This window comes from Saprolegnia parasitica, assembly GCF_000151545.1.
Source record: "Saprolegnia parasitica CBS 223.65 unplaced genomic scaffold supercont2.8, whole genome shotgun sequence".
NCBI lineage: Eukaryota > Oomycota > Saprolegniomycetes > Saprolegniales > Saprolegniaceae > Saprolegnia > Saprolegnia parasitica.
The window spans coordinates 538,076-565,998 of record NW_012156402.1 but is presented as its reverse complement, the minus strand read 5'-3'; the positions used below and the strand labels follow the sequence as shown (position 1 = coordinate 565,998).

The 27,923-nt window shown below is 61.3% G+C and overlaps 8 protein-coding genes across 8 annotated transcripts; 3 read left to right on the top strand and 5 right to left on the bottom strand.

Moving 5' to 3' along the window:
• Positions 1–80: 80 nt before the first annotated feature.
• SPRG_03326 (hypothetical protein) lies at positions 81–1,847 on the top strand (the record flags this gene model as incomplete). Its single annotated transcript, XM_012341903.1, has 3 exons — positions 81–1,008; positions 1,072–1,623; positions 1,669–1,847. The coding sequence occupies 3 exons, from the start codon at positions 81–83 to the stop codon at positions 1,845–1,847; spliced, it is 1,659 nt and encodes a 552-aa protein (XP_012197293.1).
• A 16-nt stretch (positions 1,848–1,863) lies between these two features.
• On the bottom strand, positions 1,864–2,975 carry SPRG_03325 (hypothetical protein). The gene has a single exon (XM_012341902.1). The coding sequence runs from the start codon at positions 2,935–2,937 to the stop codon at positions 1,906–1,908; it is 1,032 nt and encodes a 343-aa protein (XP_012197292.1). The 5' UTR covers positions 2,938–2,975; the 3' UTR covers positions 1,864–1,905.
• Positions 2,976–3,924: 949 nt separating this feature from the next.
• Positions 3,925–10,117, top strand: SPRG_03324 (hypothetical protein; the record flags this gene model as incomplete). The annotated part of the gene is made up of 4 exons (XM_012341901.1): positions 3,925–5,434; positions 5,480–5,622; positions 6,051–9,297; positions 9,348–10,117. The coding sequence occupies 4 exons, from the start codon at positions 3,925–3,927 to the stop codon at positions 10,115–10,117; spliced, it is 5,670 nt and encodes a 1,889-aa protein (XP_012197291.1).
• Positions 10,118–10,466: 349 nt separating this feature from the next.
• Positions 10,467–13,038, bottom strand: SPRG_03323 (hypothetical protein). Its single transcript, XM_012341900.1, has one exon. The coding sequence runs from the start codon at positions 13,017–13,019 to the stop codon at positions 10,566–10,568; it is 2,454 nt and encodes an 817-aa protein (XP_012197290.1). The 5' UTR covers positions 13,020–13,038; the 3' UTR covers positions 10,467–10,565.
• Positions 13,039–13,946: 908 nt separating this feature from the next.
• Positions 13,947–15,536, top strand: SPRG_03322 (hypothetical protein; the record flags this gene model as incomplete). The annotated part of the gene is made up of 9 exons (XM_012341899.1): positions 13,947–14,012; positions 14,069–14,391; positions 14,441–14,456; positions 14,509–14,553; positions 14,601–14,736; positions 14,786–15,033; positions 15,076–15,210; positions 15,317–15,463; positions 15,513–15,536. 9 exons carry the CDS (start codon positions 13,947–13,949, stop codon positions 15,534–15,536), a joined length of 1,140 nt encoding a protein of 379 aa, XP_012197289.1.
• Positions 15,537–16,182: 646 nt separating this feature from the next.
• Positions 16,183–17,511, bottom strand: SPRG_03321 (hypothetical protein; the record flags this gene model as incomplete). Its single annotated transcript, XM_012341898.1, has 5 exons — positions 16,183–16,201; positions 16,254–16,580; positions 16,627–17,054; positions 17,108–17,200; positions 17,257–17,511. 5 exons carry the CDS (start codon positions 17,509–17,511, stop codon positions 16,183–16,185), a joined length of 1,122 nt encoding a protein of 373 aa, XP_012197288.1.
• A 38-nt stretch (positions 17,512–17,549) lies between these two features.
• SPRG_03320 (hypothetical protein) lies at positions 17,550–18,828 on the bottom strand. The gene has a single exon (XM_012341897.1). It carries the CDS (start codon positions 18,806–18,808, stop codon positions 17,588–17,590), a length of 1,221 nt encoding a protein of 406 aa, XP_012197287.1. The 5' UTR covers positions 18,809–18,828; the 3' UTR covers positions 17,550–17,587.
• A 1,466-nt stretch (positions 18,829–20,294) lies between these two features.
• On the bottom strand, positions 20,295–27,588 carry SPRG_03319 (hypothetical protein; the record flags this gene model as incomplete). Its single annotated transcript, XM_012341896.1, has 4 exons — positions 20,295–26,196; positions 26,247–26,474; positions 26,525–27,029; positions 27,086–27,588. The coding sequence occupies 4 exons, from the start codon at positions 27,586–27,588 to the stop codon at positions 20,368–20,370; spliced, it is 7,065 nt and encodes a 2,354-aa protein (XP_012197286.1). The 3' UTR covers positions 20,295–20,367.
• Between the last annotated feature and the right edge of the window lie 335 nt (positions 27,589–27,923).

Sequence of the window (27,923 nt, the reverse complement as noted above, 5' to 3'; positions counted from 1 at the left end):
GATTGTCCAACGGGAGAAACACCGAGAAAGGACGTCGCCGCCACTTGGACGTTGGTGGTCAACGGGCCAAACACAATTCAATGTCTTGCGACTCGCTCCCGATCCGGTCGTTTGTGTGCCCGATCACGTGCGCGGTCATGGTCGACCCGGTCATGGCCGTCGACGGCCACACCTACGAGCGGTCAGCGATCGAAACGTGGTTTAAGAAGAGCCACCGCAGTCCCAAGACCAACTGCCTCCTTGCAACGACCAACGTTGTGGCCAACCATACGCTCAAGCAAGCCATTTGCGAGTACGTTGAGATGGTCGCGGCGGACGAGGCGCGGCGCACGCTTGGACACCCCGGCGCGCTGCCCATCATGGCCACACCCGACGCTGGCTACTGCGTCTTTCGCGTGCTTGCGCCCACGCAAGTGTACGCTGCGCCGTCGTTTCAGAGCGCCGAGCGCGCCACCGTGGCCGCCAACGACCTTGTGATTGCAACGGACCGCATGACGGACGACGCGTCGACCGTGGCCTTTCTCAAGCTCGGACGGAGCAACGGCGCGCCGCTCGCGGGGCTCTTTCTACCGCTGGCGCACCAAGCCGCGTTGTATGCGCCAACGGCGGTGCCGATTCCGATGACGACGACGCTCGCCGTCTACTGCACGGGACCCACGCGCGTACGGACGTTCCGGCGCCCGACGTCGACGGCCGAGGAGGCAACCACGTTCGAGTTGCCATGCCACACGCTTGTGTCGACGGACCTTTGCGTCGAAACAGCGTCGGCAGCGTACGTTCGTCTCGAAGGCACCGAGTTTTGGGTGCCGGAGAACGTCTTGGACAAGTGCAATCTCAACGCGGCACGCGGGCTCTGCCACGTCATTGACGCGGCCGAGGTCCTCGGAAACGCGCTCGTCGGTCTCGGCAGCGTCGTCGTCAATAAGATCTATGCCGGGTCGCTCCTCGTGTGCCACGGATATGTCCTGTTTAACGGGCACTTGCACTGCCGGGTGCAGAACTACATTGGTTCTGGCTGGTGTTGCGTGCGCCCTTGGGACCTCTATACTCGATGCCCACCGCGTCTGGCAGAGCAACCGCCGAGCCACTTTGTGTCGACGATCGCGCTCTGTGGCGCGCAGTACCTGGGTGTCTTGCGTGAAGTCCAGGAAGATGGCTCGGAAGACGATGTGATTGTGGCGGGCGGCCTGCCCACGGACCTCTGCGATCTCCTCGCCGTCTGCGTCCGAGACTCGTGGCGCATCCAGCATGCTGCGTTGGGACCGCACGACACGTGGTTTGTGGCGGCGACCAAGAAGGGTGCTACAGCCGCTGCGTGCTGGGCCAGCGCCAACGCACCAGCTCGATTGCGCAACGCCATGAAGTCGTCAGGCCGCGCTGCCTTTGGCAATGCCGGTAGCTTTGTGTACCTCGATGCAATGACTGTGGTTGTCGGTGGCGACGTCCCCCAAGAGCTCGAGCGATACCTCGCACAAGCCCGCCGCGTGTACACCTTTAGTCTGCATTCCACCGGCGGGGCCTTTGCCAAGACGAACAACGGGGTGCTTCTGGACAAGATGCCAACGTGGTTTGCCACCGACGTTGTCTGCGCACCCAAGCCGAGCCATGGCGACCTCCGCCTTGGTACGTACCCGTGTCTTGTTGGCGAGTGATTTGTGACGGCTGTAGTTGCGCTGAGCGGCGAAGACTATGTCGCCGTGTACGAGCACGCCTGCGTCGCGTCGCCGGCTGTCCCGACGCCCCTCTCGACGGCGCTGACGGGCTTTTACACGCGCCACCTGGCACTGCGCGCGGCGCGACGCCGGCTCATTTTGCAGTACGAAGCCACCACTTTGCAACACGGCTAACCCACGCGCGTTTTTTCTCGAGCTATGCACATTTTGAATTAAGTTATCGCTCGTGATCTCAGACACATTGTCTCTTGAGCGCATGAGGCATGGCACCGGCCGTGTCTTCGTCGCCTTCGTATGCCTCGCGGGATCGGCGACGAGCGACGACCACATTGAGCGAAAGCCGCGGTACTGCAACGTGCTCTAGCGTAGATAACTGCGCCTTTGAAGCCGTGAGCCAGCCAGCACGGTCGCCGCTCGAGGCACGCACGACGTAGACGTCGGGCACATTCGCGGAAAACACCATCGTACTGCAAATCACGTGGCCTTTCTGCAGCGTCTCGAGGCGCGTACCGACGCTCGGCGACGGGTTCGAGACAAGAGTCGTGGCGTCGTCCAGCGCTACGGCGTTGCAGTCATGGGTGGGAAACACGCGGAGGAGCTCGGCGGTCGAGACCCATTGCATCGATCCCTCGAGCCGCGCAAACGAGCCACCGAGAAGATCGTGCACGTGCAAGTCGGTCGAGACGAGGTCTCCGTACGCCAAGGATCCGACCCTCGACGCGGTGGGACCCAGGCCATCGTAGAGCGGCGTGGCGGCGAGGACGTCGTGGACGCGGAGGCCGGGCACCGGGGTCACCCGCGCCGCCATGGCAATGCCGCTGCGGGCCTCGTAAATGAATCGACCGGCTTCGATCTGAAGAAAGATGGCGTCGTCTTGGCCGTACTGGCGGCGGGTTGCAATGACGAGCGCGCCGGTGGGCAAGATGTAGGGCGACCCGTCGGGCCGCTTGGCGCGATGGGCAAACTGCGGCGACGCGCAGACGTGGATGGGCTCGAGGAGACGGTAGATGTAGTAGCCATCCTGCGGCAGCGCCTCGCGGGCGCGGGGCGCTGCATGGCTCGCTGTGTACTCGTCGATGGCTTGCTTGAGCGCAAAGTTGGGCAGCAGTAGCGTCGAGGCCAGCGGCGCGTTCGTCGAGGGGCTCGTCAAGTGCGTGAGCAGCCACGTGGCAATGCAGCGGCGCTCGTACGAGTGGCCGTCCATGGCGACGACCGGGTCGGCCATGACCTCGTGCGAGATGGGGCAGATGAACGAGGCCAGCATTCTGCGTTTCTGCGCAGGGACGGGCGCGCCCGTTTCTGTAGAGTATGTGTTTATAGAGGTTCTCGTGACACGCGAGGCGAGCCGATCGCACTCCAACTGCGACAGCAGGGGCTTTAGGATACTGCCGGTATCGAATGTCAGAGGTTTTAAAGATCCGACGAAGAGGAACGAGCCGCTGACTTGGCACAGATTGCACCTGCTCTGAACATGCGCAAAAATGTACGAACATATCGGCTCGTACGCAAGCACAAGTGCAAGCCAGGCCTGAGTGCAAGCTTTTGCTGGGTGGGCCAAGGAGCGACGCGCAGTGACGGCTTGTGGCCATGAGGGGGAAGCTCCAGCAGCTGGGCAGGCACTGCAAGTTGTGGACCGAGGTGTGTTGGTGTAGCTTTGTACTGCAACGATGTCCTAGTACATATAATCCATCAGCCAAGAGCTACTGCGATAGTGAATAGGGCAGACGAGGAATTGGCCGCCTGGAAGACCTCCCCAGCGACTCGCGTGAAATCTCAAAACAGTGCGTTTTTCGGTCGAGATTCGAGTTTGAGTAATCACAACACACGCTTCAAGTAGCAAGGTATCAGTTTGGTGAAGCAGTGCGGTTGAATAAATCTGCCCGATACTTGGATTTGATTCGTCAGAAACATATTGTTTCAAGTGCGTGTCAAACATTGTTCGCTTCCAATTGTCGCTACGGCCTCGCGTAGTACGTTTGCCAGGAAGAGCTCATGACCGACCACCTCGTCTGTAGCGTCTACGTTGCGTTCATGCGATGCAAAGCCTTGACGCGTGGGATGGTGCGAGTGGCACGCACCTCAAGTTCGCGATCTTCTCCGACACAATAATCTGGGATTGGCGCCTCAACGTCGCGGCTGCATGTACTGAGTACCACTTCGAGTGGGCCAATCAGCGATCGAGAGCAGGACTGGATGTGCCACTTGATACTTCAAGCGTGCGCAAGCGCAGGCCAGAGCAGTTGCAATCGAGATGCTGGAAGCGTTCGTGTGTCCGATCACGCAGGACGTCATGGAGGACCCGGTGGTGACGGCCGACGGCCACACGTACGAGCGGTCGGCCATCGCCCGCTGGCTGCGCGACCACGGAACGAGTCCCGTCACAAACTGCGTATTGACATCGTCCGTCCTGTCGCCCAACTATGCGCTCAAGCGTGCCATCGCCGAGTTTCGAGCTCACGAAGCACCACCCAGCGCACCGGAGCTACCCGATGAGCCTCCATGGCCCGCGCCCCCTATGGGCTACTTTGTATACCACGTCGCCGCGTCAACGTCCCTCTTTACAGCGCCGGCCCTTGACGCTCGCGTCGCAGCCTCTCACCACATCATTGCAGCCAACGAACTCGTCCTTATCGCGCAGTGCGTCGAAGAGCCCGAGACGGGCACCATCTTCTTGCAGCTCGCCGATGCCAACGAAGCTCCTCTCCAGCACCAATTCATCCGCGAGACGGCGGATATGCGCCGCGTCCCTGTCCGCCATGCGCGCGACGTGTATAGTGCCACACAGTATGCGCGCATGTACCTTCGCCCGTCGACAAGGGGCGGCGCTGTCAACACGCATGACGCTGCGTATGAAGGCGACATGGTCTCGGCCGATCTCCACGTCGTCAACCCTACCTCGCAGCGCAGCTACGTCCGGCTCGAAGGATCCACCACGTGGCTCCTCGCTGCGTCGCTGCATCGCGTGGCGTACAGCGTTGAGAAGCTACTCTTTCGAGCGCCGTACGCAGTCGATCTCTTTGCGAACGCGGAAGCGCGCATCTCGCACGAGAATCCGCTGGTCACGCTACCGATTCATGCGCTTGTGACCGCGTCGCGCAGCATTCCATTCACCGATGGGTACGTGGTGCAAGTGACATACGACGGTATCACCGGGTGGGCAACGTTTGACGAAGAGGATCGCCTCTGGTCAAGCCCACCGCGCCTCGCCGAGGGGCCGCCGGGGCGCCAGATTCCCGTCGCAATCGTGCAAGGGCGGTGGCACGTAGTCGTTATGAACAATATCCTCGACGACGGGTCCATCGACCAAGAGTTTCACGGCTCGCTGCCGGAAACGCTGGTCGAGCGGCTCATGGACTGCAAGCGCCAGGGCCGGCTCATCACGCACGCTGCGATCGGGCCGTCGGGCGAGTGGTACCTCAGCACCGAGACACGAGATGGTACGAATGCAAGAGCGTACTGCAGCACGGATGTCCCCGCGATTCTCCAGGACCGTCTACCACCAAAAGCGACTGTTGTGTTTGGGCCCAACAAGGAAATGCTCGCGCGTTTCGGAGACGCGGTGCTCTACGCTGGCGTTGCCGCAGCGATCGCGACGCGGCTCGCAAGTGTCGAGACGATCGAGGCCGTTGGTTTTTGCAGCAACGGCAGTCTCTTCCTCAAGAGCCCCGAGAGCCTCTATTGCGGCGACGGTATCACCGCCGGGTTCCGAGACAACGTGCTCTCGGCATCGCTGGACCACGGACGCGGCGCCCTGTGCTCGGGTAGCGTCTTCTTACACATGGCGGCTTCTTTATGGCATGGACTAGTGTCGGTGACGAGCCGCAATCGGTTTGTGGCGATCCACGAACACAAATTTCGCGTCGGAGGAAGCATCCCACCGACATTGCGCGCGCATTTGACAGCCTTCTACGCCCGCCACGTGCGCGTTCGGAACGAGCGGCGCCAGCTCGTACACGACTTCCGCCAGCGCGTCGATGCGACTTGATCTTGGGGCTGTGCCTGCGTCTACTCAACTCGTCCATGTACTACCGCTCCGTTCAATGTGTCTCTTGTGTTGTTCCTACACTCGGTCTACAGTGGGTTGGCAACAGTCCATATTTGGTGTGCGACCCTGCAACGCGGGATAGGGTTGTGGCAATGAGTTCTCCTAGGGGACTGGGCGTACTGGTCGACGTACTTGTCGCACGTAAAGATGGACATCTCTACCTTTGAAGCTGATCGTAGCACTAGACGAGGCAATACGATCGCTTCTGCCTCGTTGGCGACGAGCTGGAGCTCACCTGCAGGACCGGCGCCATAGTGAATTTCCGCCAATCAGAACCGAGCGGCGGATGGACGGGAGCCAATCACGTCTCACTTGGTATACTGGGGGTCGAGGCCATGCACACGTCCTTCGTGTGCCCATTGACGCACCGCGTCATGGTCGACCCGGTCGTCGCCGCCGATGGCCGGTCGTACGAGCGGGCGGCGATCGCCAAGTGGCTCGAGACGCACGAGGCAGCGCCCGGGGCCGAGACGCCGCTGCCGTCCAAGGCGCTGCTGCCCAATCTCGCGCTGCGCGACGCGATCCGCGAAGCTGCGGCCAAGGGCACCGAGCAGCTGCCGCAGGCCGGGTACTTTATCTACCGCTGCTTGCGATCCATGCACGCGTGCGCGCTGCCGTCGTTTCTGCACCGCGGGATGCTGCCGAACCGCCAGCCATTTGTGATGCCGGCCGACGACCTCGTCATTGTGACGCGGCGCGAGCGCGGCGCCGGCTGCAACGACGTCTTCTTGCGCACCGAGGGCAACATCTTCCTCTTCGAATCCGAGTTTGGCGTGCCCACCGCGGTCCGCATCGAGCCGCTGCGCGAGCTCCGCGTCTACCGCGCGCGCAAGGTCACGAGTCTGACGCTCCGGCCCGTCAAGTTTGCCCCGATGCCGCAGACGCGCACGATCCAGCCCGGAGAGATCATTTCAACCGACATGTTTGTGCACGACGCCAACGGATTTGGCTTTGCGCGCAGCGAGAGCTCGGGCAGCTGGGTCAGCACCATGTTCCTGGACCTGGTCCCGCCGCCGCCGACGAAGCCGTCCTTTCGCGTACAGGCCGCGACGATGCTCTTCAGCAATTGCCTTGCGACAGACGCCCGTGTGATCAGTAGCACCGTCATACCCCAGGGGACCGTCGTCGTCGGACAGATCGCTGTCCCAATGTCGGCGACCAAGCTCGCGGTGCGCACGACCTACTCCGGTGTGACGGGCTGGTTTGAAGCCTCGACGTCGATGGTCGTGACAGCCAGCAGCGACACCAACGCTACTGCGACCGACGCACCGCCAGCCAAAGTGCGACGGCTGGATTCTGCCCATGTTGCGCCGTCATCGCAGCCTACGTCCCGACCCGTTGCAGCGCCGGGTGCGTTGGATTCGATTCTAAAAGAACTGCAAGGTCGGGGCAAGGCGGCTGCAACCTCTAAATCAACCACGGCTCCGGCACAGCCGACGGCGGCACCGGCAGCAGCAGTAGCAGTACCAACGCCGGCAGAAACACGGGCAGCCACCCCGTCAGTGGCTCCAGCGACAACAGTTGCAACACCAGCAGCCACGCCCGTAACAAAGGCGACAACAGCTCCAGTCGCAGCACCGGCGGCGTCGTCGGTTGCTACACCAGCAGCAACACCGTCGGCAACACCGGTGGCATCACCGGCGGCCGCGCTGACCGCAAATCGAGTCTCGGCGACCGCGCAACCGAGGTCAAATGGAGCTCGCGACACGACACCCGTGAAAACGACGGTCGCGACCCCGACCAAGGCACTCGAGGCCTCCCATGCGACCTCTGCTCGAGCTCCGTCGATGGCGCCAACAACGACCGCGACGCACTCGTTCCTGTCGCCGTCCAGTGTCCGCAACGCATCGTCGCTGCTGTCGTCCGCGTCCCCTGCCCAGAGGCAACTCCAAGCCACCGCCAAACCGGCATCGTCGCCGAGCACGACCAAAGCCGCGTCGGCTCCTCAAGCGCGCGCTGGTATCTCTGGAACAAGCCTCACGGCCGCACCCGCGCCAACACCCGTGGGCAAGATGCCTCGTGTAAAGATGCCGACGCCGACGTGCACTCCGACGCCGGTGACGTCGACGTTGCCGCAAACAGGCTACTTTATCTACCGCACGCTCGATCGTGTTGTGCTCTCACGGACGCCGTCGACAAGCGATCGCCTTTTGCTGCCGTCGGGTGCGCCCCGGAGGCTACCGCCCAACGAACTCGTCGTCGTGACGCAGCGCGTGCGGGGCGACGTCCACTCGCCCGTCTTTCTGGCGCTCGAGAGCGATGCCACCGACCCGATGTTCCTTCCCGAAGCCATCGACGGCGTTGACGTCGCCGAGGTCGTCGTGCCAGCTAGCGACATCGCCGTGTACGAGACCATTGCACCGGCGCCCGTAACGCGACATCCGATGGCACCGACGCCGACGGACGCGCGTCTGCCGCCGGGCTGTCTCATCTCGACCGACTTGCACGTTGACGACATGACGGGCGGCGAGTACGTTCGCCTCGAGCACTCGATGCACTGGGTGCCTCTGGCGTGTCTGCGGCACCTCAAGCACGTCCCTGGCCAGCATTCCTTTGTGATGGACGATGCCACGCAGCTCGTTTCCAATGCGTACAGTAGGCTCTCGGTGCCCATTGCCGTCGTTCCCCGCGGAACGACCCTCGTCGGTCGCATGGTCGTCGACCTACCGAGGGCGTCGCAGTGCCTCGTTCGCGCCGTGTACAAAGGGGCAACCGGCTGGCTCTTTGCGACGCGACCGGCATCGTTGCTGGCGGCAGTTGCACCGGTCGCACCCAAGCAGCCACGAACGCCGGTCAAGCCCGACCCGTCGTCCGACTCGGACGTCGAGATTGTGTCGCCGCCGACCACTCGCACCAAAGAAGAGCCAAGAGCACAAGTTGCACCGGCGGCTCTGCCAGTGCCGACGGCACCGGTTGCCGTCGCGCAGCCGCGCCAAGAGCCCCTCGTGTCGGTGTCCCAGCAGCGCCACATCTGTGCTCCCGCGCCACGGCGGTCGAAAAAAACAGCTGCGTCCAAGGCCCGGCCGGTCCCACCGCCAATCAAGGTCGTGCCGCCCGGACGGCAGCTCAAGGTCGTGCTGCGTGGCGGGTACTTCGCTGTGCTGCACACGCCATTGAGTGGATGCAGCACGATCCTCGGCGAGTACTTGCCGCTCCCGTTGACCGAGCGCATCCGTCAAGTGTGTTTTGTGGGCCACTGCATCACGCACATGGCACTCTCGCCCGACGACGCGTGGTACTTGAGTCTCCAGCGCAGCGCCGGCGCCGCCTACACCATCGTGAGCCCGTCTGCGAACGACTATGTCCGCCACCACGCCAAGCCCAAGATGCACGCCGCCTTTGCGAACGGCCGCATCGTGCTCGCCCCCGAAGCAGGACCAGCGCTCTCTCGGGGGTTTGCTGGCTCGTTCCTGCAGCGACGGCTCTCGTCGTCCAAGAAGGTGGACATTCTGGCCATGGACGACGACGGCAGCGTCTTCATGCGAGATGCGATCGGGCACGTCGCCCACGGTCTCTCGCAATTGATGCTCAACACGATTCTCGAGCCATCGCCCGTCGGCGGCGGCGCCCTCGTTGATGGTATGTATCGACTGCTTGTAGTATGTCTATGTGGTCTAAGGCGTCCCTAGTCGTGCTCTCGAAAGACAAGTGGGTGCTGCTGTACGAACACACGTTTCGAGCAAGTCCTACTGTACCCAGCGTCGTCGTCAATCTGCTCCATAAAGCTTACGGCATGCAAGGACACGACGAGTCGACGCTGGACCCTGCGACAACGGACGCGCCGGTGCCGGTGTCGTGTGCACCTACGACGGTTGCGCCCGTGCCACCGAGTGCTGCGGCGGCTGCTACCGAGGAGCAAGTGCCCACAGTGCCAAAGGAGCCCGACGCCGTCGCATATGTCAAGCCAGAGCCTACGCCGCACGCATCGTCTGAAATCACACGCGCATCGGACGTCGAGCAAGAGGCAACCGCGGAGCCAGACCCTGCTGTGGCCGATGAGACGGCTGCACGGCATCCTGCGAGCCCGGCGCCGTCTCGACCCGCCCCACCGACCGTCGTTGGCGAGGAAGAAGCAACGCTTCGCGCGGACGCTGCATCGACGCCGTCCATCGCCGCCGACGACGCATCGGACGATGCTGTCATTCTCAAGGCAGAAGTACTCCCTTCTTCACTGCCACCGCCCAGTCGTGTCAAGCAAGAACCCAGTGCATTTGAGTTTGTTCCGTCGACGCCGTCGCCGCTACCGTCGCCCGCGCAGACAGAGAGAGCGAGCCCGCCACCGGTCATGCAAGCCAGCCCGACGCCGCCACCAGCTTCCGCGCCGGTCCGTGGTCGGTTGCACGCAAGCCTTCTCGCTTCGTTTGAAGAAGACGACATTGATGTTTGGAGCATTTCCTAGTCGATGCAGAGCACCCGTATTATCTATCGTTTACTCTTCTACATTTCACGTTGCACGCAAGCATGGCCAAGTGGACACAAACCGACGCAAGAACACCTACCCCTAGCGATTGCCCACACACACCTCACAGCTGCTCGACGCCACCCGAGCGACCACCAAGTGCACCTTGTGTTAACGTCGCACTATCGCTTCCTCCCTGGCTTTGCTCACTGGCCTTGTCGAGCCACCACCGACTCGCAAAGCCATCCGTAGCACAGGTAGCCTGCACAACGGTCGTCCGGCCTAGCAGCGATTCTCTCATGACGACGCAGCGCCCATCTCATTTCCGTACCATGCGAGGCCTCGCTGTGTCGTACCGAAGTTAACGCAGTCTTACAGTGAGTGATTTTACGCAGGCATAAACTTTGCGATCCAAGGACGAACGGGTAAGATATTTTCACGCGATCGCTTAGCCGAGGACGTTGCCGTCGAGGATTTCAAAGCGGTAGTTGGCGTCGTGGGCGTACTCGGGCACGACGTCGTCGGCTTCCCGCGCGTAGATCTTGGAGCTCAAGAACGCTTGGCGCTTGAGCTGCGCGCGCACTTCGATCGAGTAGTTGCGCTCCATAAAGGCGAAAATGATGTACCGGACAAAGAGCATGAGCGCAAAGAAAGCCAGAAAGAAGAGGAGGCGGTCGTACGCCTCGAGACTGTCGAAGACGCCCGACGTGTACACCATGACGTAGCCGTTGGTTGCGATCGCAAGCGTCGCGAGCATGTCGAGCACGGTGATCCACGCGCCCATGTTGACCACCGGGCGCGGCGTCGGGCGGCGGTAGTCGGTGAGGAGCCGGTACGCGTCAATGCGGATCTCGAGCACGTTGTTCAAGAGCGAGAAGATCGGCGTCGCGGGAAACGCGCCGACAAAGAGGACGGTAAAGCCAAACTGCAGCACGAGCTCGAGGTAGTCGTTGAACGTGCCGCGCCAGCCGTAGTCGTTGAGGAAGAACTGTCGCTCGACCGGATGATGGACCTGGGCGTTCGTCGACGTGTGGGCTTGGCACCGCGCGAGCCAGATACAGAGTCTTGGCAAGAGCACTTCTTGGATGTTGCCCGCAATGAGCTGCGTGCCAAAGATGATGACGAGCGTCGTCCGGAGCTCTTGGAGGCAGTCGCCGTTCTCGCAGTAGTCGTCGAGGCTCGACTTGATGAACGTGATGTAAAAGAGCGCGGCAAAGTTGTTGACAAAATGAAAGATGATGCTCTTGAGAATGAACGAGCCTTCGTGCGCCGACTCGGTCGCGTGGTTCTCAAAGTCGTTCATGCGCATGCAGACGCGGTCGTAGATCTCGGCCATGAGCGCAATCTGGATCACGTTCGTGAGCGACGCGGCGGTGCCGCCGTAGTAGAAGCGCGTGCCATTCTCGCCACCTAGCGCGATCGCAAACGTCTCTTTGTGCGACACCGCCATGTAATATCGGAGGTAGAACGTGAACGAGACGAGCACAAGGACGGCGAGCACGAGCAGCAGCAGCACGAGCCAGCTCTGCAGCATGCGCTTCCGCTGCTCCTTCCGGTCAAAGTACAAGATGGGCTTGCCCGTGATCGGCGACGGTACGAGCGTCCCGAGAAACTGCGGTCGCGGCCGCTCCTCCTCCGTGTAGTCGGTCGTGCCCCACTGCATCGCGAGCCGCGCGTTGTAGCGCTTCCAATACTCAAGCATGCACGTCGACCAGAGCACCATAAAGACGCTAAAGCCACAGACGAGCACTTGGAGCCAGTGGTCGCCGAGCGAGAGCGTCAACCCATCGTAGAGCGGTACGTTGTTGAGCACTTCGAGCACCCAGATGAGGCTGCCAATCAGGCCGGCCGAGACTAGCCAGCTCGCATAGTGCCCGAGAAAGGCAAAGTAGAGGCCGATCTTCGGGCCAAAGTAGCCCGTAATCTGGTCGATCGGCTGCGTAAACATCTTGCGCCGGTGCAGCCAGGCTTCGTAGAGCGCGGCCTTCTCCGCCGGGTTGTGCAGTGGAAAGGCCGCGACGATCGCACCGCTTTCTTCAAGCTTGGCGAGGTCGAGGCCCGCGCCGCCACCATTCGCGTTCGTCAAGATGCTCTCGATGAGGCAGATGCGCTCGGCGCCCGAGAAGAACTGCCCGGACGCCGGGTCCCGCGCATAGAGAGGCTGCATGTCCGGGCGCTCCGTGTACGTCATGTGGATGAACTCGTACGGCGAGAGCTTGTACTGCCCGAGCGTGTCTTCAATGTGGAACGGCGCAATGTTGGCGTCCGGGTACCCGGCCATGGCCGTCGCCCGCAGCGCGTCGGCGTCCATGAGCCGCGAAATGTCGATGCGGTCGGCTTCGTGCTTGAGGAGCGCGAAGGGCGCGCGGACTTGGCACAGAATGTACGGCGCGACGTTGCTCGAGTCGTCCTTGGACGAGTAGAAGAGCCGCAGCTCGAGACCCGACTTGTGGATGCGATGGCACATGTCTTCGATGCTCAAGTGCTCGTTGGACGTGCGGAAGGCGCCGAGCACCGTTGCGATGCCGGTCGTGTCGAGGACGGTCGAAATGCCCGTCGAGATACCCGTCGCGATGGTCTCGTGCGCGACCGAGATGCCACTCGTGATGCCATCGCGCGCCGCTTGCAGGTGCGGCAAGACATGCGTGTGGATGGGCGCGCCGAGGTTGACGCTCGGGAGGTTGGCCATCGCGCCGTGGAGCTTGGACGCGAGGCCCTCGGCGGCGGGCGCGTCCACGGGCACGTTGGGAAACACGATCGCATAGTCCCAGCCGTAGCCGTCGCTCACGAAGATGTCGTTGTCGCCCGGCGCCTGGATCGAGACGCACGTGTGGCCCTTCTTGAGCAGCGGCTCGCCGTCGAGCGTCGTCTCGTCGAGCGGGATGCTACCGTACGTGGCCATTTACACGGCTGGCAGCGAGTCCTTCAATGGCCGACCACAAGCATGGGCAATCCTGAAAATTGTATCAAGCCCGCTCGCCCTCCGTCTAAAAACACACAACTCACCTCCCATCCCATTCCAGAGTCGGCGGGTTTGCTCGAGTACTGGTATTGAGGTACCGCTTCGAGGAGTGCGCCTGTGAAGTCATCATAGAGAGCTGCGCATGCACGCGCAAGCGACGAAATGGTCTGGCACGCCACCAAGGATGGACGCAAAGTTGCGTGTGACTAGTGTATTGCCATCCGGTGTTGCCGATCGAATATCAGTCGATGGGAAAGGCTGCGCGACATGCGGTTTAGGAGGCACCTGCCATGCTCCTTGCTCCTTTTGAAGCTCTAGAAGGACGCGGCGTGGAGGCGCAGCGCGGGCTACTCATACCTCATCTTTGCTGCTGCGGCGATGCGCTGCCGACGAGGCAGCTGCGCCATCCATGTCGATGCCATCGACGACGAACGAACAGCCGGACCGACGTCAGCAATTCAGCGCCGTCTCCACTGAAGACCGGTACCGTCCTGCTGCGGAAGCATGGAGCAACTCGCCCAAGCCCGCAGAAGCCCTCGTCATGAATTTATCTCGACCAAGGCGCAGCGAAGATGCTGCCGGCCACGCACCAGTACCATGCATCAGTCGCGCTCTCTACGTGCCGTCCCAAGGGATCGTCTATCTCGTGGTGTTGGGTGGTCTACACGTGGCATGAAGCCACCTCGAAGCCAGGGCCGGCCACGCTTGACGAGCTAAGCTCGAGGAGCCTGCGAGGGAGGATCCTGCACAGTCATGCCGGCAGTTCGAAGCCATTGCGAGCGTTCGCGCTTGAAAGGTTGCGTGGATATAGCCAAATCGACGCTTTATCCGGATAATCCGATAACGAGGATCATTGATGCTTTGAGCATGGACGCGGTCCGGTGCAAGGAATGGGAGCTCATGACGCTCCTCGAGGAAGAGGGGACCATGGAGGTACGAAGCATGAACCTGTGTGCAGTGCTGGAAGAGCATGCGGCTTCTGCATGAAGAGGGTCCATGAGCTGGGTCTTCTTGACGTTGTCGACGATGTCGTTGGGCCCATGGGTCTCGACGCTTGGAAGAGCCTGACGTACCTCGCGTTCGTTCGCTTCTTCCTGCGTCGGGCGATGCTCCTCGACTACTCGACCATGAGCTCATACGATCGCGATCGGGTCATCACGGTCGCGCGGGCCATTGCCCGAGGCGATGGCAGCCCCGTCGACGTCGTTCGCCATAGCACGCAGCTTCTGCTCCGGGTCGGTCATCGAAGCGCGCGCTTCGTCGTTCGAGCGCTCGGAATGGATCTCTTCACGAACCCAGAGCTTCTCCTACGGTACTACCTGCCGCTCTATCGACGAGAAGCTGATGGGGTGCTTTGGTAGCGCTCTCGGCGTCTTGGTACAGCACCTTGGATCGTCGTCGTCATCGTCCATGACCTCTATCGATGTAGCATGCAATGTGCACGGAGCTCAGCGGCCTGCAGTCGCTCCATCTCGTTCGTGAATTAAATGGAGCTCACAAGGCGACTTGATGCAACGATAGCGCATGCACGAACCGCTTGGCGACATTCGCATCGCTGACGTGCTCAATATGACGCTGGTGGCAGCCGACCCGATCCTTCGCTTTGGCGCTGCCAAGGTCCTCTCAGTCATCCTCCTGGACACGCCGCATGCACCCGGTAGCCGATACTCTTCCGCGCTACATGTGGGCGAACGGTCGACGCGTAGCCAAGGCGCTGCTGCTTGTGCTTGTCGATGCGTTCAACGAGGAGGTCCATGCGGCTACCCAAGCCAGCCTAGGCGCGCTGCTTTGGGACATCCTCTTCCTTCGCCAAGACCTCTTTTCTCTCGACGTGTGGGACGACATGGCGGCAACGGCCACGGAGCAGGCCCCGACCACGGTGCATGCGATCATGCGGCTCATCCTCGCGCCAAGCACACCATCGTCGCTCGATTGGCGTCTCGTGTCTCAACTGGTGCGACGTCTCCTATGCCCTATGCCTCATGCGATGTTGTAGTTGGAGCACGTGGTCGTACTGTACGTGCACGAGAGCGCTACCTTGGGGAAGGAGGTACTGGCAGCGCTGTACGCCTTTTTTACCGACGAGTGCGGACGCACCGAGTACCAGCAAACGCTCGTGGGCCAGACAATGGTACGCCATGGCGTCCCTCTTGCGTGCCTCATACGAAGCTAGCTTCGTCGCAACCATCATGTATCTTCCTCAACTCGAATGCACGTGGAGATGACGCGGTGCAAAGGCCTATGCCAACGGCATGGAGCTCCCGTGTGCTCATGACCCAACGACGACAAGTCTCTCTCAGATGCATGCCACACGCCCCGAAATCGTTTTGAAGCGCGAGAACCAGCTACTGCAGGCGATGCTGACCGCAGATGCCAAGGCGTCGGTAGCCACGGCCTATCAGCGGTACTACTGCCCATCGTCTCGCTCTCGAGGCCATCGGTTTACGCTGGTTGTAGGATGATGCAACAGCATTCTATTCCACGTACTCGCTCGGCCGAGTCCATGTTCTCTTAGCGTTCGACTAAGCGTCAGCGCATCTTCTTGGTCGCATTGCCTTCGTCGTCAGACTCGTACAAGACGTGGTACACAACGATACCGTTGAAGGCAACGACGATCGACCAAAAGAGGATCCAGTGGCTCCACATGAGAAGACCCACGATCGCGTTGAGAACCAAAAGAAGCAGGTAGAGCGTGCTCGTTTTGCGGCCGCCTAGCGCCAGTACATCGCGGGATGTCGTCGGGAGGACATCGGTGAGCGGCGCCACCAGCGACGTCTCTTCGTCGCCGCCATCGTCGTCGTCGTCGCCGTCGTCGTTCTCGCTGACTTCGTCGTCGTCGTCGTCCGACTTGGTCCCCATGTCGTGTTTCGTCGCCCAGCTTACGAGGAAGATCGACTTTGAAATGGCTTGGCGCCAGCTCACAAAGTCATCTTCGCTCTCCGTGCACAGAATCCTATCCAACCCTCAGGTCCAGTCATGAATCGACCAGTAGCAGCGTTCTACCAAATGACTTTGCCGCGGCTCACGGTAAACACAAACGGGGTCGGGCCATGGAGGTGCCGGGCGTCGACGACCGACAACGAGGCTTCGGCCGACGCCAGTTTCAAGCGGCCTTGAGGACCCTCCCTACACACAGTCATCGGTCGCACCGGTCGCAACGGCAAGGCGACGGACCGTGTCACGGACGCTTGGTTGTCGTAGCATCGAAGGATGCCATTGTTGCCGTCGAGTGTAAACCACTTGCGGTACCACGACTCGCCGCCGCCGTGCAGAAGCGCGTGCTTGAGCTTGGTATGGCGGCGCTGGATGATCATCGGGCCGGCTTTGAGCCACGGCTCGGGCTTGGACCAGCCAATGATCTTGCGCATCGACGTGTGCACGAGGCGCCGCGGCGACAGCAGAATCGGCGCGCGGTGGACGTGCGCAATGTAGCCCGTGGGTGTTTCGGCGCTCGTGTCACTGACGCGGGACGTCTCGGCACTGCGCGGCTTGGGCGACTGCCTACACCGCCCATGATGCGTCGGGTAGGATAGAGAAAGGATCCTACGAGCGCGGCGACATGGCGACGACTTCGGCGTGGTACGTGACCACCTTGGACCGGTGCCAGACGTACGAGTTGTCCCATGTGAGCGTGCAGAGCCCGGGGGTCGGGCAGCGCACCAGGCCCTTGAGCGCGGCCTCGCGCGAGTAGACTTGAAGCGTGTCGTCGTTGAGCGTGATCGAGAAGCCAATGTCGTGCTTGCGCGTGGCGAATTGGTAGGCGACGGCCGCGTGTGCGGTCGGGATCTCGAGCGAGACTGAGTACGACTGGCCCTTCCGGATCGTGACGGTCGTCGCGTCGCTGGGCGGTAGCACGTCGTCGTCGTCGCTGCCGTCTGACGCAGCGAGCGTCGGTTCGCGAAAGAAGCGACTGAGAAGGTCGCTCGTCGAGATGCACTCGAGGCTCAAAAGCTGCTGCAGAAATTGCTCGAGCTCCTACATCGCGTCATGCACGAGCCCTCGATCGTAGAGCACATGTGGATGCGTACGGGGTACTTGAGCTGGATGTACGCGCTGTCAAAGCGCCCGAGCTTCATCGAGGGCAAGGCCACGAGCGGCGACCGCGGGTATTTCTTGCGCAGCTAGTTCGCGAGACAATCCAAGACCTTTGTTCTTATATGCGATAGCGACGACGTACTTGATGGTGCAGCGCCTGGAACTGGGCGTACGACCGATGGATGGTCTCGGGTGGACTCGTCGACGCGTCCGACACGAGCAGGTCAAAGACGACATGGTACGGCCGGCGGCTCATCATCGTGTCGAGGTTGAGCCGGCGCCGGCTGCCGACGCGCGCCTCCTTGAGCACGAGCGCGTGGCCCTGCACTGCGACGGCGGCGACCGGCGTCGGCGGCAGCAGCGGGCTCGGCCGGCGCGTGGCCGCGGCCTTCTCCATGCTCGGATCCAAAAATATACGCGCAAAATGAGTAAAAATGGGCAAAATGGGATCATGAAATTCGATTCTCGAGTTATTACAACGAGAGGTACGGCTTGCGCGTGCCTGCTTCGTTGGTGCGGGGCGCCGCGACCACGTTGTTGTCGGCGTATCGGCGACGACCTTGCTTGGCGTCATACCGGCGCTTGATGAGGACGCCGAGGATGATGATGACGATGCACGCGGCAATGATGATGCCCAGCGCGAGGTAGCTCGTGCCCGAGCTGTCCGACGGCAAGTCGACCTGGTCCGAGTACTCGTTAAACTTGGGCATCTTCATGACATCCACAAAGTAGCCGCGGTCCCACATGAGCGAAAACGCCTTCTGGAAAAAGCCGCCGGCGTTCGGACCGCCCTTGAGCGCGTCCGGGCCCATCGCCGCGCAGACGCCGTCCGACTCGCCGGGCACCTTGAGCCAGAGAAAGTAGTCGATGAGGTCGTTGGCCGTGTTGTTGGTCGAGGGAACGCCAATGCCCGCGTAGCGCGAGTTGCACCACTCGGCCGTGCCGGCCTTGGGGCCGCGGTAGTTGCGCGAGGTATCAATGACGCAGTGGTACGCGTTCTCGGTCAGCGCGCCAAAGCTCTCGCACATCGCCGTCATCTCCGCGTTGGTGCGGTAGTTGGACGTGCCGAGCGCAATCCCGTTGATACGGCCCGTCGACGTAAACTGCTTGAGCGTCTCCTGCACGAGCGACTGGTTGTACGCGGTTTCGAGCATCCAGTAGCCCACGTCCACATAGAGCAGCGAGTTGGCGTTCTCCGTCAGCACCGGGATCGCCTTGGCCATGTTGTCGAGGTACCCGTTCGTCTTGGCGCAGTCCTCCTTGAGCGCGAGACCGACAGCATCCGGCTCCATAATGTAGAGCACAGGGCGCTGCCCGACCAGTTCGGCGAGCTGCTGGACCCACGTCGCGTACGCGTCGGCGCCGCCAATCGAGTTGGCGCCGCGGTTACTCTCCTTGGCGCTGCAATCCTTGTTGGGCAGGCCGTAGACGATGATGACAGGCAGCGTGTCATCGCCGCACTTGTTCAGGAGCTTCTGCATCGACTTGTACGCGCTCTCGTCGTTGTCCGTGTACCACGACGCGACCGTGACGTTCTTGAGCGCGTTGAACGCCGCCTTGTAGTTGGGGAACTGCGACGCCGCAGTCTCGTACGTGGGCGGCGGGATGCCGCAGAGAGGGTAATCACTCTGGCCAGAGACGACGGCGCTGAAGCAGGCCACCGCGGCCGCCATCAGCTCGACGAAGCGGACCATCTTCCTTTCCAGATGCGATTTCAGATGTGTGCAACGCATAGCCGACTGGGCCGTCCGGATAAGACCTTTCCCACACACACCGCGTTTCCCACGTGCACTCCAAATAGTGTGCGACGAGACGGCCGAACTTCAAGCAAACCGAGGACGACACCGAGCAATACAACACATCAGTGCGTGGGCTGCCGAGTAAGACACGCACAAGTCAATGCTGATGGATGATATTAGCATGCTTACCGAGGCTGGCGGTCCTTGACAAAAGTCGAGAGCCCTTGGGCAGAGACCAGCTTATTACCCGCACTTCTCCAAGTGCTCAACTGGACGCATTCCAAGCATGACCGAGATAGCTACTTGATTGCTCACACCTGGAGCAAAGCGTCCTCTGTTACTCGTCAAACGCGTAGGCTTAAGCGAGACGCGTGGATCTTTTGCTTTCCCCACGCGCGGGCTTCAAATGAAAACAACTACTAGTATACCGCATCATAATCCTTGCAAACCCAGAGCGTCCATGCTGCAATTGGCATCGGCTCCATCGGGACAGGGGTGAATAATAGTTATGCTGTACCCCTTTATCGAGCCATAGATCGCTGGTTAGTCCATTCCCTTGTAGCTACTTGGGCGTCTCGGCGATCATTTGCTCGAAAAACACTATTTACGCTCGTGAGTTCCGCACACCGTTGTGGTGGAAAATTCGAGTTGGAAAGGCGGCAAGATGGATGTATCTTATCCGGACAAGCGTGAAAATTTGTCGCCGATCTCCTCGCTTCAGTGGCCCATCCGGGTCGGACCTGGCGTCACTTGGAGCGATGGCCGGCCACGACGATCGACCACGGCAATCAACCAAAGCGACAGTGATGCTGCAAAGCAATGGTATGCCAGCGAGCCTCTCTGTACAAGGAAGAGCTACCGGTACACATAAACAAACTAAAATGTATCGAATGTTCGAAGGACTGATGGAGGCAAGCGCACGTGTGAGTCGCAGCACGCTCCGCAGTAGCACCTGGCGTAATGGACGTGTCCCTGCCGTCGTCGTTGTAATGGCGTCGATTTTCACGCAATCCGACGATTCACACCAACGTTTTACACCTGCTTTTACACGGTGTTTTAGGCATTTGCGGTGGCACGATCGACGCTCGCAGTGCAATCGTCGGGCGGTGCGAGCTGTGGTTCTGGTGCCGTTCCAACGTTCTTTCGACCGCGCCGTGTCGCGAGCTATGCATATATTCGCAATACATCGACTGTTTACTCCAGCAGTCGAGAGGCATCCATGCAACCTGTGGGAACCACAAAACACACGTGTGAAAAACACCATAGCCACGTTTTATTCGGCATCGTGACACGGTCAAACCATTGCGCACTCGTCCATACTTTAACATAGATCAAATGCTGGAACCACGACATAAAACCAGCCGCTGCTTTGAAAAACGCGCGTTTCCCAACACGTTTTTCCTTCGACCTCCAAATACGTCATCCGGATGTGCGCCACGGATCCCAGGTCAAAAGATATCGAAATGCAACTTGTGTCAAAAGTTATCAGCAAATACAACAGCGAGTGTGGAAAGCTAGTGCTTCTTGGCGTCGGCGGCGGTCGAGATGGACTCGGGTGGCTGGAGCTGGCGCACCACAGCGCCGTGCGTCGGGTGCAGAACGAGCAGCGACAGCGCCTTGAGCTGGAGGAGGTGCTTGGTGTCGTTGATGCCCATGTAGTCGAAGCAGCCGCAAATGTCCGTGTACCCGTCCTTGTAGAAGCGGCCTTTCGAGCCGCCGCTCTTGGTCTGGACAAACACCTTGACGTACGCACGAGGCAGCGGCCGGTGGCTCGCAAACACTTGAAGCTTGCCACCGTCCACGTCAAAGTCCAAGTCCATCGAGTCGCAGTAGTGCGGCCGCGTCACGTCCCACTCGGGGTGCCCCGCCGGCGCAAACGTCACCATCATCTGGAGACTCTGGAGCGCGTCCGGAATCGCAACCGTCGTCGTATTGATCGATAGCTCGACGGACACCGTCGACCGCGGCTGCACGAGCGCGATCGTCGACGCCTGCGCGGTCTTGGAGCCAAACGGTTCGGTCGAAAACATGACTTCGACGTCGACGGGGTAAAAGAGCAACCGGCCGTGCTTGACGCGGTGGCCCTTTTGCACCAGCTCGACGTGGTCGCGGTGCACCGTCATGGTGACGCCGACGTCGTCAATGGCGGCTGCGTCGGCGACCATACCCCGGTGCACCAACGCATCGAGCGTCGCCAGCTGCGCCCGCACATTGGCAAAGAGGTCGCGCCACCGGCGATGCGGGTACGACGCGTACTTTTCGCTGGCCGCACGCGCTTGTGGGTACGAAGCCTCGTCACTCGACCGGAAAAAGTCCAAGTATGCGTTCATGTAGTCGTACTGGAGCGCCGGCACCGCGTTCGGCGCAATCTTGCCAAAGCACGTGAGCGCCGTATCGACGCGGTTGAAGACGATCATAAAGTACGAGAGCACGAGGTAGTCGGCGTCACCGAGCGCCGGAAGGAGCGCGAGCTTGGCGCACACCCGCTCGTAGTGCGCTTGGAGCTCCTTGTTGAGGGGCGTCTTTTGCTTCTTGGCCGACGCCATCGAGTGCACGCGACGCACAATGTAGGGCGAAAACTCGGCCAGTTCAAGACACGCTTGCAGACTCAGCGGACCGTCAAGCACGTCGAGAGAGCCAATGCAGCTCGGAACGCCGGGACCGGTCGCGTGCAGAAAGGGTACAGCGCGCTGCAACACGTCGACAATACCGGCCTTGTCCTTGTGGTACGCTGCGTATTGAAAGACCGCCGGACTGTAGACGAAGCGCGCGCGGAGGAGGCGCGTCACTGCGTCGTAGCAAGCGCGGTCCTGGAGGCGCCACGTGATGCGATCGAGGTCGAGAGTCTCGAGCTTCTTGTGCTGCCGCAAGAAGGCAACGACGTCGTCCGTCGACCCACGAGCCGAAACGTCGTGCCACGACGTCGTGTCGATGGCCTTACGCTCGGACGTCACGACAAGCTGCGAGGCGTCTACCGAGGCAAAGCGCACGGTCGTGTCTTGGATCGCAACGTGCGCGGGGTAGTGCGAGAAGCTCCCGGGCGCCGCAAAGTAGAAGTAGTAGACGACAATCTCGTTCTCGTTGCCGCCAAGATCAAACGTCGTGCTGCGTGTGAAGAAGCCGTCGCTGTGCAGCGGAATCGCGCCCTGTGGGATCTGCAGCAAAAGCTGCACGTCCCGCAGCGGGAGCGGGCTCAGGTTGCTCACCGTCACTTGGCAGCCGTACATGGTCTGTGTCACAAACTCGGCCACGGGCTTGAGCAAGCCATTCGAGACGTTCGAGTCGACGGGGTTGAACACTGTCTGCGTCACAATGAGGTTGGCGGCCTGCGCGGCAATTGCGTCCGACACGACGACGCCGACTTGCTTCTCCAAGTCCTCATAGAAGACGATGATCGGATGTGCGCCGGCCGCCGTCACACGAATGCTCGCGTCGTCGGTCAGCACCTGCGCACTGGACGACACGGAATTGAGCGGAAGGTCCAGCACCGCCATGGCCAGCATGATTTCGGCAAAGCAGCTGTGCGCCTCTGGAAAGTAGGCCGAGACAAACGGTGTCGCCTTGGACGATCGAAGGTGGCGCGCATAATCGAGCCAATACTTGTTCATCGCGCTCTGCTTCCATTGACCATGCGCCAGCGCAACGCTCGGCGGCAAAAGACCGCCGCCCCGAAGCTGGCGAGCCTCTGTGCCGTCGTGGTACCGCGTCTCAATGTGCTTCTTCGTGCTACCAGGCGCCTTGTAGATCTTGCGCGCGGCCACATTGGTCGTTTCGGCGGCGTCCTTGTTGTCGTCGCTGTCATCGCTGTCGTCGCAGTCGTCGTCGTCCGAGGCGTCGTCGCACAAGTCGTACTCGTCCGAGTCGCTTTGGCTCTCTTGGAACGTGGTGGCGGGTGGCGGCAGCGCAGCGCTGAACGACGATGCACCGAACGCACCGAACAACGCGGCGCTCGACGCTGGTGTGTCGAAAGATGACGAGGCCGGGGCGCCAAACGGATTGCCCCCCGAGGGTGCAAAGCCAAAGCGACTCGCGGGTTGTGCGGGAGTGGCACCAAACGAAAACGACGCCGATGTGGGCGCGTAGGCCGGTGACGTGGGGGAGTACGCGGGCGATGTTGGCGAATACTGCGGTACCGCACAGCTATCGTAAGCAATACCAGGCAAGACCTCGTCTTCAAACGTGACGTGCGAATCGTCAGCGTCGACCAAAACAGCGTCGTCGTCGTTCTTGGCGACAAGAACGTGCTCAAAGAGTGCCGGAAGCTTGAGCGTCGTCGCGTCGTCGTAGTAGCTCTCAATGAGCCGCTCGACATGGTCGCAGATGCCGTCAGCCGTCGGCAGCGCCTCGGCCAGGAGCAGCAACTCGATCAACGTCAGGCGCTCCAGTTGCACGTGCGACGCCGCGATCGCCGCCAGCACCTTGGCGTGTCCGAGAACGTAATGGTCGACAAACGACTTGACGAGTTTGGCCTCGAGGTGCGGTGCGACAACAGCGAGGAAGAAGGCCCGGTCCTTCTTGTACAAGAAGACGTTGAGCTCGTCCGACGTATTCACGCTGTAGAGCGCTGCCTTCTTGGTCGTATCGTAGCTGCCCCACGCCTTGAGAAAGGCGTTCAAGAGCACACTGCGCGACGTGAGGGCGTCAAAGAGACTGAATGCGTGCTCGATCGAGTCGTAGACCTCGACTTTTGTCGCCGACGTGCGCGCCAGACGCAGGCTTTCGCCGGGTGAGAGGCACTTGTGGCCACGGTACTGCAGGTAGTGAGCTCCTGGCTCCGTCCCGAGCGCCTCGGCGCTCGAGAGACGCGTGTCACGCAGCGGCATCTTCCAGCGCGGCTCTGTACGCGGGCCGACGTCCAGATTCGTATGGCGCGACGCCGTGACCTCGCCGTCAATCGCGATAACCGCAACCTCGTACACCCCAGACAGCGCTTGGGCATCGAGTGCTACGACAGCAGTACCCGCGTCGTTCACGGGGACGTTGACAAAGGTTACGGAACCGTCTGCGAGGAACGACGTGTTGGCGCGCCGCGATCCCCCAAAAGATAAACCGGTCAAGCAACCTGGCATCGCACGACGCATGGCCGACTTGGCGCAGCGCGTTTGAGCGGCGTACCCTTCGCCTTGACTCGTCTCGGCGAGGTTGCCGCTCGACGTCTCCTCGACAGCGTACGGGTGGAGCAGCAGCGACGGGTGCGGCAGGGCCGAGCCTTGCAAGAGCGCCGAGTTTGGGTGTGCGCTCACGTACGCCCGGCGGCTAAGAACGTACGCGTACTCGTCGCTAATGCGCTTGCTGGCAAAGTACGTCGACGACGGGTACGACGACGTGTGCTCGACACTGGAGCTCGCGCGCGACGTAATGTCAAGGTAGCTGTCACTTCCAAAGCCATCGTGGTCCAGAAACCGCTTGCACACAATGTGGACACGCGTCGCCGGCGTCGCATTGCTCAGCTGCACTCGGATCGCATCCGGCGTCGACGCGACGGACGCAATGATCATGGGTCGATTCGGGATCGCTGTCCCGATGATCGTGTCGTTGCCATGCACAAGGTACCGCGTGTGTGTCTCGGACGGCGGCAGCAGTTGTTTCTCCATGATGCGCACCTTGTAAGAAGCACCAAAAGGCTTGAGCATCACCTGGTACCAGCCAGCCACCGACGCCGAAAGCGCCAGGCAGCCGTCGTCTTGGACAACGACAGCACACGCGTCCGGTGCGGGCACCAACGTATACGTCGTGTTGCGGCTCTTGCGCGTCTGCGTGAGCGCAATCCAGCCACGCTCGAGCCATGAGCGCAAGGTCGTTTGGATGCTACTTGGCACTGGCAGTACGACAACATCGTTTACGGCGGCGTGTAGCGTCGGGGCGTTCGGCGCCGAGACAAACCGGCTCCAGATCGAGTGGTCAGACATGCCTGGTAGGGTCCACGTCCAGTACCCGCCCGTCGCTGTCGTCACTTGGATCGACTTGATGTCGTCGAGGGATCCGAGATGCACTTCGCCGTGCTCGTTCGACACGGCTGCGCGCTCGACATACTCGGCGAGCGCCAAGTGCTGGAAGCGGACCGCCAACGCTGCTTTCGCGACCGGCTCGCCGTTGTGGCCAAGTACGAGCAGCAGAAACGCCTTCTCGATCGTCTTGAGGTGCACACCAAAGAGCTGGTTGTCGTGGCCTGTACTGGCGTGGAGGCTAAACTGCTGCACATGCTCGACATGACGCAGTGTCGCCGCCCGCGCCGACGTCGATCCAGACGCCGAGGCCACGTCACCCGAAAACTTGACTTGAAGCGAGATCGCGTCACTCGGAATCTCAATCACGCGCGAGAGGTCGCGCGTGTCGCTTAAGCGAGCGAGGTTCCGGAGCTCCTTGCGGTTTACCGTGCCTGTCCGGCTCGTCGTCTCCATCGTCAAAACGGTGTTTTGGAGCAAACTCGTGGGCGCGAGCGCGCCGTTGACATACAAGGCACCACGAAGAAGCACGGTCGCACGGAAGCCGGGCACGAGCTGCTCGGCATCAATCGCAATCTTGGCCTCGAGGACGTACGCTTCCTCGCGATATGCAAAGTCGCCCAGCACACCAAAGTCCTCGACGCCCACAAACACGGGGTACTTGGTCGGAATTGAGGTCGTCTCGTCGAGCGCGGCGTAGTAGGGCACCGTGGCCACGCCGTCGATCGCCTTGAACGTCTTGACGATCGCTCGGTTGACTGGGTCGGGCAGCGCCACGACAAAGTCCCGCAGTGGCGCATGGGCTTCGTCAAACGCGCGAAACTGATGACCCGAGACCGTGCACTGCTCCACAAAGTGCAAATGGCCTTTCCGGATCACCGCTCGGCACGCAGCGTCGGCGCCAACGACTTCGACGACAAAGACCCCGCGGCGAGTCGCGTCGAGCGACGGGAACGCGATGCGGTGCGCCGTGCGCACGTGGCTCGGAACGTGCTCGAACGGGACGGTGAACTCTTCGTTGGGCAAGAGCCCGTCGAGCGAGATGTTGCTCTTGATGGCCTCGAACGTCCGGCGTAGACCGTCGGCCACGTTGAGCTGGAAGAGCTGCACCGTGATGGACGCCGTGTTCTTGACGTGCAGCAGCAGCGAGACAGGCGCGTCCGGGGCAAACGTGTCCGGGTTGGACGCTGCAAAACGCACCTCGGACGACTCAAAGACGTCGTGCTCGACGCCCGAGTCAACCAAGTACGCTTCGTACTCGGCCCGCGACCCTTTGCCCGAGCTCAACATCGCAACAGCGAGCTGCGTTTGGAGAAACACAGGCTCGAGGTACGGCTCAAAGTCGCTCGCTTCTGCGCCAGCCGGCAGCAAGTGCGTCAGAAACGCTTTGATGAGACGCTACAGCATCGCGATGAGATGAAAATGTGAGAAAAGTTGGGCAATAATACCTCGTCGTTGTCGGCCGTGATAGCATCAAAGCCCAGGGCCGCGCACATGTCGAGCAGCTGGATCCGCCCTTGGCCCGCGCCGCCGCAATAGACCTGCGTCGTGTACGCGTCAAAGATGACGACGTCCTGGACCTCGGCGGCCTTGAGAAAGCTCTCATTGACGTACGAAGCGACGCGCGGGATCGAAAGGTAGTCGAGGAAGAGGCTACCTTCGTCGGTCGGCGCGTGCTCGATCGCGCAGAGCCATTGGTGCAAAAGACGAATCGCAGAGCGTTGACCGAGATGCCAAGGCGCTGAAGCGACGCCAGCGCGGCTTGCACGTACGGCACAATGTCCGTCTTGGCCGTGAACGAGCTGCGGAGCGCGGCCAAGTACCGCAGCGCAAACGACGTGCTCTGAGCGAGTGAGTTGCGATGGGCTTCATAGAGTGCGTCCAACTGGGTCGTGGAGAACGACGCGAGATCCGTCGCGATGGCCTCATCGGAAAACGCCGCCGCTTGGAGCTTGGCGCCGACCGCGGTGATGTACTCGGGAAAGTCCGTCCAGGCGAGCTGGTGGTGCGTCAGCATCGTGCGGATGACGCACTGCTTCTCTTGGTCGGAAAAGCTAACGCCATCGTCGCCCCGGACGAGTCCGCGGAAGATGATCTCGCGCGTGAGCGCGCTCATGTTGCTCAGCGTGAAGACGCCGTTGCCGTCCAGCTCGAGGTCAGCCGTGTGCGTCTGTGTCATGTGCTTCTTGAGGCCGCGGAGCTTGGCCATGATGACCTCTTGCACGTCAAATCTACCAAAGAAGCCAATGTCATGAGCATAGAACAGGAATCGATCGAAGAGACGTACAAGATGGAGCTCGACGGGCCGTCATCGTTGTCCTTGGTCGCGATCGCGACCGCGTCCGGCGCCGTCGCATGGAAGTTGAGGTAGAGCTTCTCCGTAATGTACGCATACGCGCGGTCGTCGTCGTGCTCGAGGAGGAGCAGGTGCAGACGATGCCGAAGCCGCGTCGCGCGGTGAGGACACGCCTTGTCGTCGAGGAACTTGGCGGCCGCGAGCACCGCGTCGACCTCCTTCTCATCGAGGGCCGCTGTCGCCATGCGATGGAGCCGGAGGATCGTCTCAAAGTAGCGCCGGTCCGTCGAGGTGGCCGACATGGCCTCTAGCACCGCCTCCTTCGATTCCGCGAGGAGGAGCGCTTCCTCGACGCTCGCATCCCGCGACTCGCGCTCCTCGTCCGTCAAGTCCTTCATGCGCGAGGGTTCCTCGGGCGTTGGCATGGCGCTCTGCTGCTTCCGCGGGGCCTTGCCCCCCGTGCTCTTCCGCGCCGTCTGCTTCGTCCGCGCCATGAGCTGGATCGCAAGATTGAAAATGGGACGTGCGCCGGTTTAATCCGGATACACTATCTTGCCGCCCGATTGTTGCGTCAGGAGAGGGATATTGCAGAGTGCAGGTCGCGCTCGTAGCGCTCGAAGTCGGTTCTGCGTGGCCGCCTGCGCCAGCAAGAGCCGCTTGACAACGCTGCTTCTCACCCATAATGGACCAGCAGGAGTGAAATGGGCCAACAGGAATCAGCATCCCGCAAGCATCGCTTGTGCAAGGGTCTCTTGTTGTCCTCCGTCACAGCTGGGTGCTCAGTCCTTGGCGCAGAGTGCAGGTCAGGATTGTCACGTCTGCAGCTGCT